Source organism: Mycetomoellerius zeteki, unplaced genomic scaffold, assembly GCF_001594055.1.
Source record: "Mycetomoellerius zeteki isolate Tzet28-1 unplaced genomic scaffold, Tzet1.0 scaffold311, whole genome shotgun sequence".
In the NCBI taxonomy this organism is placed as follows: Eukaryota; Metazoa; Arthropoda; class Insecta; order Hymenoptera; family Formicidae; genus Mycetomoellerius; species Mycetomoellerius zeteki.
In genome coordinates, this window is record NW_017257296.1 from 598,448 (window position 1) to 609,324 (window position 10,877).

At 37.1% G+C, this 10,877-nt stretch overlaps 1 protein-coding gene across 2 annotated transcripts in view; it reads right to left on the reverse strand.

The window, feature by feature from the left end:
- Positions 1-1,438: 1,438 nt before the first annotated feature.
- Positions 1,439-10,877, reverse strand: part of Tps1 (Trehalose-6-phosphate synthase 1) — a 29,874-nt gene continuing 20,435 nt past the window's right edge. Inside the window, exons 4-12 of one of the 2 annotated variants that reach the window (XM_018451524.1) lie at positions 5,883-6,047; positions 5,328-5,556; positions 4,932-5,248; positions 4,454-4,827; positions 4,075-4,266; positions 3,197-3,524; positions 2,623-2,916; positions 2,261-2,509; positions 1,439-2,177 (exon numbers count right to left, since the gene is read on the reverse strand). In XM_018451524.1, the coding sequence (XP_018307026.1) occupies positions 2,261-2,509; positions 2,623-2,916; positions 3,197-3,524; positions 4,075-4,266; positions 4,454-4,827; positions 4,932-5,248; positions 5,328-5,556; positions 5,883-6,047 (2,148 nt within the window). In that variant the 3' untranslated portion in view covers positions 1,439-2,177. Of the gene's footprint in view, positions 2,510-2,622; positions 2,917-3,196; positions 3,525-4,074; positions 4,267-4,453; positions 4,828-4,931; positions 5,249-5,327; positions 5,557-5,882; positions 6,048-10,877 lie in introns of both variants that reach the window. The other variant, XM_018451525.1, reaches the window with a different exon arrangement.

A 10,877-nucleotide genomic window follows, 5' to 3' on the forward strand; every position in this document is an offset into this window, starting at 1 on the left:
CAGTGGCGAAAGTACGAGATTATAGAATCTGACCTGCGCTCGCGCAACGCGCCGAAGCCTCCGAGATACCGATATAGTTGATATATGTATCTGTATACTTAATTGCTAATCGCTCTCATTAGATATTACGCAACGTTTGACCCTTCGACCGCTAAACTCTTTTGCTCTATGGTGCAACCAGCAATAATTAATGAACTTATTAATGAGCAGACTAATTTCAATTTAGATTATAAATGGTTCTGAGCCATGTTGCGGGTGAACAAATGGAAAAAACGTTCCAAACGCTAAGCGAATTAAAGAAGTAAATACAGGGAAGTTATATAAAAGAAAGCAATTGTAGAATAAAACGTGACGTTACACTATATGGAAACGAATTTAAAAAAGTTCGCTTTTAAAACGAAGCTGTATTATAAGACTAAAATGTCGACAATCCAAAGTAATCCCCTTTCGTAAGGTGTTCGAGGTAATTTTTAATAAATAATATATTATTCGTTTACAATTTCATATACAATTTTACCCCAGAACGAATCTATCTCTATCATTGCTTAATCATAATTTGTTAAAGTTGCTAAATTTCGTCACATCTTCAAGACGCCTGCCTCTCCATTGTGACTTATTGAATTGCCTTTTGTGCAACTAATGACGCTACCGAGTTACTTTCGAAAAGTTTCTCAGTTCAAAACAAGCTCGTGTGACAAGAGACGGATACGCGTTGCCAGTTTGTACCAGTCAGTATCAGTTTGTATCAGTCAGTATTATCCGGCAGCACGGAGAAATGCGTAACGATACATATTTTTTAAGCAGAAGGCATAGATCCTAATGTAGCCGTTTCTTACTTAACATTACTCGCACAACCAAAGCAATTATACCAGTATAAATACCAGCAATCTTCTCTCGCCTCTTTTTTATTGTATACTTCGTATATCTTATTTTACTTACAAAAAGTGTAAAATCTAGTTTAAATCTATTTTTATTTTTTTTAGATTTTGCTTTTTTTCTTGTTTTCTCGCACGAAATCATACGTTTCCATAATTTTGCGCGGTCGCTACAGATTAACAGAGTGCATAATTCTTATTCCTGAAAGTGCGTTAGGGTTCATTGTAACTATATAACGATATCATTTTTGCTGTAAATTGTACGACACGAAAAAGAAATTGACACTCCATTTTTTGATAACTTGTTATGGAACTGTATAATTGATAAGTAGACAATCTAATATTGTGTGAATTAAATTTCTATTCTTAGGCACGAGAATGATTCCAATTACTCTATTAAGGAACCTATAAGTTTTAATATTAGAGATGACTTGTACCTATCCCACGTTGCGTTTATTTTTCTCAGAAAAATTATAGAATCCAATAAAAGATTCTTTATACTGTCACATTTATCGAAAAATTTAACGATTATTATTTTTAATATTTGTAATATGTGTGTACAATTGGTTATTGATAAAATAAGGAGAAAGAGGAAAAAAAACATTAATTAAAACATTTATAAAGAAAAACGTACTTCATAAGTATTATCCTAAGAAGTGTCATTGCTATGCTACCGATAGAAATCATTAACGAGGTAAAACGCAACTAATAAAGATAGTATGGGATAGTACGAGATTCACTGTTATCTGCCGAATGTTTATCTTTTTACTGAACGACACGGACCTAAAAACTAAGTATTTAAATGCTATATCTTCGTGGAGAAATATACGTATCGTGTTTCACATGATACAACTATAAATTCGGTAAGATTACGTACATCGAAAATATAGATATATAATATATACATCTTTCTGTTGTATAGAGCCAAAATAGAAGTTTCAGTCGCATGGAAAACATCGCAATGTACTTCGTACATGAGTTCAATATTTTTTTCGGGTTAAGGTCTAACCGGTATCAAAAAATACATCGACATTAAAAGCTAGAGAGTCAACGTAATGATTTGATTCTTCGTACTTCTTAAAATCCGCATTAGCAACTCTATTGGTAATATAATATAGTTATTACGCTTCTCAATAAAGAAGAATCATTTCGTTTCTTTGGACTTTCTGATCGCGAGTCTCTTCAACACCTATACTCAACGTGGAGTTTAGGCGTGGGCCTCGTTAACTTCTTTGCAGCTTTTAGCTGCTTACGATTTCTTTGTTATCTCTTGCTCCTTCGTCTATGTTGGCTAACTTTACGCTACGAGTACATTATAATCCTATGATAGATATATATTACGCCACATATACCTGATATGCTAACAGGGAACATTTGAGCATCACCTATGATTCGAGAGGTGTTTTTGGCGGGGTGTAAGACATCTCCATCGTAATACCACCACTGCCGCGCCGAAATCGTGATGGGATGCCCGGGATATCGATGCTGTTGCGGGGCTTGCGCCTGCTGAGATGCCTCTCGACCCACTTCAACATCGTCAGAACCGAATCCGTACTGGGCAAACGTCTCTCCGCGGACGTGCGAATGATGTGCGATGATGCCACGCGGAAAGTAGCCGCCATACCTTTCAACGCCTAGATAAAAACAAACATTTTAAATTTCCCATGATGAAGATATACTAATGCAAAATGTCATTCTTGATCAGCTAGATCGTTCGGACCAGCAGCAAAACGATACAATTTCATACCTTCATCGCGTCTTCGTCTGTGACATCATCGCCAGCGTATATAATTCTAATACGCTCACTCCAATCTAGACCAAACGCCGTACGCAGGATATAGATAGAAGCACGTCCTTTGTTCCATTCGACTGGTGGTTTCGCCTCGATGGCGCAATGAGCTGTACAAGCCTTGAATCCGGCACCCTCGATGAGTCGTTTAGCCTGATCGACCATCTTGGGACGACCCTCCATCGGAGTTTCACGATAGTGGAACGTGAGAAGCGCACCTTTATTTTCGACCCAAGCACCGTCCCTGCAGAGCTATCAGCAAAGCAGACAAGACATGTAAATGTGTTGATTTTACAGGGATAAATATAAAACATATGTGTTTACGATCACGATCTCTTAATGATTTCGTGTAATTATTAAATATTTAATTCATTTAATATTTATTAAATGGATAGCGTTAACAATGGATCACGTTAACAATTTCATAGTCATTTCGTATCATCCATCACCTTCCATCGATGAGAAATATTTCAAGCGCTAACACGTTTATATCTATATTTGTATTACAAGGATCGATAGTAGTCTGGTGTACCTGTTCCTGAAGCGTTTGCATCAAACTGGCCACCTTGTCCTCTAATTCGGCAGGCATTGGATGGACGAACTTGCTGCCATCCGGATGCAGGATCTCCAGTCCATGATTGCCGGCATACGTGATACCCTCTATTCCGACCATCGATTTCACATTGATCACGTTTCTGCCTGATATAATCGCGATGTAAACATCTGACATGTTCGACAACCTTTGCAGGACGTTCTTCGTCTCGAGCGGCAAGATCGCCAGGTCGGGATGCGTGGCGATGGGTGCCAACGTACCATCGTAATCCAACAAAAGCGCCAATTTATGATTATCTCCGATGTACCTAGGGGACATGTGGTTGTCACTGGATCGTTATCCGGCTTTCGTCATGAGTCAGGTAACATTCGCTCGCGCGGGCCCGCCGGCTTTTATAAAAGCGTTTTCTTGATTTCTCAATGTCTCCCACCCCATCTCAATCACCCCATTTATAAGTCGTAGGGATCAAGGTATTTAGGATCAATACATGTTGCATAGCAAAGTGCATCGTAATTCATCGTTGTCACTGCCATCGGCGACGACGTCATAAGCATAGCCGCATCATATCGTTACGCTGCGACGTACCCAAACTCATGCTCGGTTTAAAAGTACTTAGAAGCATAGCTGATTTACATTAATACTATCTTTAACGATTAAGGCATCAATGCAATGAGCCTTTTTCCTTGCAAGTGCTATTTTTACACGAGAACCGCTAATTAGCTCGAGATAATAATAATCTCGCGCGATACTCGTTGTTTACGTATATATTTGTATATCACCTTATGGATATCTCCCGTTCATGCGCATGCGCTGGTCGGGCCCAGTCATGCACATCTTTTAACAGATCTGATACCTACTTGTTCAAATAATCGTCGAAATCATCCATAGTCACGGGCTGCATTGTAGTAGCGCCCACGGAGTCGTGCTCCTCGAGAGATCCCATGACCTGAAGGAAGGACTTCATCCAGTAATTAACATCATATATCCTCTCACGCCGACGTAAGTGATTCATTCTTAATGTCCGTTCGTCTTCGGGCATGGTGAGCGCCCTGTTAAAATCAATGTTTAAATTTCCTTTTACTTCGTTGTAAACATCAAAGTGCATCTTAATCAAACTAGAGTATAAAATATGGAAAAATAAAACTTTGATTCGACAAATAGTATATAATTTATTTTCAAACAATTATTTGCTTATGTTTTATTATTGAAACGGAGTTTCAATAAACAGTCATGTACCTGTGAATCACCTCCGCGGCCTCATCGATCTCATAAGGATTGCAAATCAAAGCTTCATGCATCATTTCGCCGGCTCCAGCGAAAGGCGACACTATCAGCACTCCCGGTGGTGTATTGATTTGACAGGCAACGAATTCCTTGGCGACTAAATTCATACCGTCCCGGAGTGGCGTGACGAGAGCGACAGCGGCATCCCTGTAGAATGCCGCTAGCTCGTCCTGACTCACGCAGCCGTAAATGTAACGTATGGGCGACCAATTGGGCGTCGTGAAGCGACCGTTTATGCAGCCGATCAGTTGATCCATCTCGAGCTTCAAATCCTGATACTCGCGGACGTCCGTGCGTGAGGGTACTGCGATTTGAAGCATCGTCACCTAACATACGCCACGTGATTGAATATAACTGTTCAACAGCTCTGATAGCATCGGCAACTACTTTACGAAGCAAGAGCTCGCGAGTAAGCGTATTAGATAATGACCTGTTCGCGATGCTCCGGATGTTTCTCCAACAGCATCTCGAAGGCTTTTAATCTGTGAACCAGGCCCTTCGTGTAATCGAGTCGATCGACGCCGAGAACGATCTTCTGATTCGACTGCATGACTTTTGTTGCGGTCTCTGACAACGAAACGAACCTATCGAATGGTATACCGATAGGCAGCGGTCTTACCCGCACCGTTCTACCACCGTGTTCAACCAGCAGGTTCTTACGGTCCACTCTGCAACCGAGACACCTCTGGCAGCAATCAACGAAGTTCAGGCAATAATCCTGAATGTGGAAACCCACCATGTCGCATCCTAAACGTCGCCACAAAGAGACATGTTAGAAATTGGTTCGAAAGAAGTTATTCAAAATAATTTACGCGATATCACTTACCCAGCATACCCTGCAGGATTTCGTCGGCCCACGGAAACAGCCTGAAGATATCCCATGGAGGAAAGGGTATGTGAAGGAAGAAACCTAATTTAAGCCTGAGATTCTTCTCCTCGGCCGCTTGTCTGATCCAATTAGCGGCCAACATCAAGTGATAATCGTGGACCCATACCAATGGCGTACCGTTCTGCTGGTTCTCTTGTTCCTTATGAATTTGTTCCAATGCACCAACCTATGTCAGAGAGAATCGTTCGGGAGAGCTGATAAATTATTTAATTATTACGATTATATTTCGAGGATACTGAGTATAGTATTTCTTTATAATAGCACTTAGCTCATAATTATTGTAATTTCTTTTTGCAGTGTAAGGACAGTAAATATTATTATAACATTATTACTACATTTGCATCTTACCGAAAAGGAAATATTGAATTAAAAGTGAACTACGAGATCTAACGACGTTGAGGATGGAAATTAATGAGATAATAAATGGGAGTAAGAGAGGTTCTCAAATTGCAAAAACCGCGATCAATAATCGTTACAAGTGTAGAATCATACTGTCTTCGCGGCGAACTGTTCGTTGACCGCGGAATACGCGCGCCAGTGTTCCGCGATGAAGGTCGCCCGATCCGGCATAGAATGGAAGAGAGGCCAGAAAGTTCCATTGCAGCATCCGTTGTAGTACGAGTCAAAGATGCCGTCGTCAACGTGAACCGCTACTACCTGAAAGTAAAGAGAGAAAGAGACTGAGACGGGGAATATCTCGTCTAATAATGTTTCTCCGCAATTATTCGTACTCGTGATGCGCATTTCTGTCGCTATTTCAAGAGGATTAATTTGAGTTACAAACATGCGAGTACAATGCAATCGTCGTGTCAGACAGCGTCAGAATACAATGGAAAATCTTGGCAAAGATCTCACCTGCCAGTGAGTACAATTGTATTTTTAAGTGCTCCACATGTAAAATAAGTAATGTCGTACATTACTTATTTTCACGGCATACAGCCATGTATGCCATGCATATATTGCATATATATGCATGTATTATTAATAATAATAATAATTATTATTATTATTAATAATACATGCATGTATATGCAATATATGCATGGCATACATGGCTGTATGCCGTGAAAATAAGTAATGTACGACATTACTTATTTTACATGTGGAGCACTTAAAAATACAACACATATATTTATTATTTTGTCATTAATAATAATAATAATAAATTAATACTAATTATAATAAATAAAAGAATATATTAATATGATATAAATGCTTTGAATTATAACTTGTTAATTTTGTTATTCTTCTTAACCAGCCCGCATTATTTCTTTTAATTGGATTTGATATGTATCGAACTTGATTAACGATTAATTAAGAATTATTCATAATTTATACCGAGTTGATTATTATCGGTTACATTGTTCCAATAAAGATTTAGGCAAAAGAACTTCAACAAAAGCTATATATTTTAAAAAAAATAGAAAACATGTATTTTTAAAAGCTTCTAGCTGTGTAATATGTTTAAAATATATATCAGCTGGCAGTGTTTTCCGTTATCTAGATAAAATTATATCTAAATAATTATATAGATGAAGAAATGACTTTATCTTATCTTTATCTAGATTATTAAGAATATAGATTATCTTTATCTTATCTTAGGTAAAATCTTTTTCAAATTAATTAAGATTGTAGAAGAGTATTGTAAAAAAATTTCTATATAACTTCTAGTAGTAGTAAGATGAGAATTTTTTTATGATATAGATAAAACTAGGATTAGTATGACATCAGTCATAATTCAAAGCGACATTAAAGTACTTTCATATTTAGAAGATAAATCTAAGGAATTAGATATTCTTAATTTGTATCCACACGTCAAACAAATTTTTTTAAAATATGACACATTGCCAGTGGAGCGCCTTTTTATTTGTGGACAATATTAATTCCACGTAGAAACCATTTGTTAGACGAAATGTTCAAAAAACTTTTATTCGAAAAAAATGAAGATTAATGAAAATATAAATATATTTTTTGTATCCTAAAGCCCAATTTCTTCATTTCTAGATAAGTTGCGGATAATCTTATTCAGGAGATTTCCATTGTATTCTGGGAGATATCTCTTGGATAAAATTATCTAGAGGTGCAGAAATTGGGCATGAATCGTTTTACTGCCTAATAGTTAGTTAAAAACAAAATTATCTTAAAAACTACCTAGATAAAAATTTTTTTAATTTCATCTTTTATCTAGATTAATGTAAAATTAATCATCTTCATCTTATCTAAGATACATTTTTGTGTGATTTATCTTATCTATATCTAGATAATTTTTAATTATCTAAGCGCAATTGTCAGCCGGGGAGCTCAAGAGTCATAATAAATTCAACGGAAGCGGTATCGCGACGCGAGAAATTGCCCTGATAATAAGAAATAGGATAGGAGTAGTAAATATCAGCCGCTAAATCGAAAGTACGTAAAGTCTAGTTTTGTATAAATACAAAGAAATACAAAGGTGTAATAAGTCTTAAGAAATCAACCAGTCTCGATCATTCTCTTCATATTCCACTGTGATTGGCCAATATCTCACGGCTTAAAGCTTATTACACCTATTATATGTTTCAGGACTTACCAGTCCTTCCCTGAATACCACTCGTTATCCCGCGAAATTCTGTTATTTTGCCAACGACATTGCCTCCTTTATTTCCGATTGCTCGCGTGAAAACAGGCCGTGCCAAGAAAGATCACTCGCCTCCTGACGCAAGTGAGCAATCGCTGACAGGCGATAACGCGGTTTAATACTTCTACGATAGACATAATCAACCGCGGCCTGGTCGTCGGTTTGTTATTTCTCCGGACAGATATCGCCGCTTTACGGGCACATTAATTAAGAGAGGTCAGGGAAAGCGACGACGGTTCTTTTTATCCGTACATGCGTCCGGATTGGGAGATCGTCGCGCATTGTTTTATCGCTCGAAAAAGAAAAATCTCGTGCTCGTACATCGTCGAAGTTGCTTAACTGCGTCACGATAAAACATAATCAATTCACCGACAGTGAATTCTTTAATCGTCGAGCGAGATCGGGAAACACACACACACACACACAAGTGATGACCTCGATCGATTTTAATTTGAGAGATCGTGGGGTCAGAATTGTATGTTAAAAGCGCTGCCGCTTCAAATTACGAACGTCACGTTAAAGCGTTATAAATGCAATTAAGAAATCGTAACAATGTATTTACGGTGATCAGTTTTAATCAAATTTGGTGTAAACAATTTGAGAAATACGCAATCAAGAAATTTCAAATTAATCGAGTTATTATCCAATAATTGCGAAGAAAAAGTTTTTTTTAATACTGAATCATGTTATTTGCAAGAAAAGATGCTTGGAAATTGTAAGCAACAAACAAAAGATTTCGTATACTAGTTTTGACTGGTATACTGATTGATATACTGACGTATACCATCCGCGGCGCAATTTTTTGGACGATGTGTGTGTGTGTGTGTGTGTGTGTGTGTCGGTGTGTGTTGTGTGTGTGATCTCAGATCTTCCTCATTATTAACATAGTTATCTTTGTTATTTAGAAGTATCAGAAGCGCACAATCACAAAGATGAATTTTATGAAAATGTGTATCTTGCATTTCTGTTTCGCCCAATGCGTTGCAACGGTCCATTTAAGGAAATAATGAAAATACTTTAATTGCTCGTTATCGCGTGTCTCGCAAGCGTACTCCACGTGACATGGCATGATAATCGGCTTTCCCCCCTTGCAGCGTTGTTTTTCTTTTTCGCCTTCTTTGTTTCCTATATATATGCTCGTTGTGTTATGCAAACATATTATTGAACGTTCCGGCCAGTGATAGACGGCAAAATAGGGCGGCTGAACAACGGACGACGTATATGTATGTAGCCACTGACGAAACGCTAATGATAGTAATGATGAAATCAATGCAAGGCGGAAAATTAAGTTACAGAATGAAGTAGGAGGAAGAACTTTTACAGTGCGACAGTAAAAAAAAACAATTCGTTAGCGTTGATAGACCAGGCAGTATCGCTGATCGATGTGAAAATCGGCAAATCATTACCTTTATTGCCTTCACATAAAGAAGATAATAATCTTCTTTTCTGGAGAACAAGAAAAATACCAGTGCACATTGCACATTTGGTATTTAATTCTAATACAAAATAAACCCAGAAAACAATTTGGACAAAAAGTTCAAATTCAGGACATAAGATATCTTAAGCGACGTCTACAATGAGATTTAAGGTGTAAAACTTAAAGGTGTAAAGCTCAAACCATAAAAAATGACTAAACAGACAAATGTGAGAATAATTAATTATGATTATTTTCACATTTGTCTGATTGATCAATTTCTTACAGCTTAAGGTTTAAGTCTTAAGCGTCGTCTACAATATGCGAAGTAAACTTGGTTTAAGAAGTAAGAGTAAGAAATTGACCAATCACAGTCGAATGTGAGAAGAATAATCGACTGTGATTGGTCAATTTCTTACTCTTACTTCTTAAACCAAGCTTACTTCGCATATTGTAGATGACGCCTTATCTATGTCTTAAAATCTCATTAGGCTAGGTCCACAACCTTGCTTTAAAAGGCCGTAAGCCGTAAGCTTTAAATTGTAAGTGACGATATATCGACCACAGAACTTGCTTTTAAAATGTTTTAAAATGCTTTTGAACCGTAAGAATTGGGTTTTGCTCAATTCACTTAAGTCTAACGGTTAAAGCCTAAAAACTGCGCAAAAACAGTTTAAAAACAGAAATTATTGTTACTTAAGGCTAGGTCCAGAACCTTGCTTTAAAAGGCCGTAAGCCGTAAAACCGCAAGAAGTTGACCAATCACAATTGAGTATGGGAAAAATAATCGACTGTGGTTAATTTCTTACGGCTTAGGATCTCTTAAAGCAAGGTTGTGGACCTAGCCTCTTCTCTTTCGACTTATGACTTAAAGTTTCTTAAAGCAAGGTAGTGGACCTAGCCTTATAGATACCATTTTAAAGACACTTTGCGAGAATTATCTAAAAGACGTCTAAATGCGTTTAAGGGTGCGATCCATTTAAAATGCTTCGAAACATTTGTAGCATCAAGTGAACCGCAGCTTAAAAAATAAGATAAAGATGTCTTATAAGACATCTTGTGTCCTGGTTTTGGATTTCGCGTTTGAGTCTTTCTAAATAAAGTACCTTTTTTAAAAAAAGCTTCTCTCTCTAAAAAAAGATATCTTTTTAAAACAACTATAATAATAATATTTTACGTTCTTTCCTTTATATTCTCACAGCATCAAGTATCAAGATACATAAAACTTTTATATTTTTATAAAATTATAATTTTGATTACGAATAATAACTTCTCTCTATTGGTAATTTTTCGAAATACTTGCTCAAATGGAATCGCAACCGTGATTTGCGTAAGGGGAGTAAAGTAAATGTCCCAATAGCCGAACGTTTAAGCGTTAGGTTCTCACAAATAATACAATTTATAATATCAAAAAGGTTTTTAATATAAATATTTGTATTCATTTGAAAACTCAAGACTC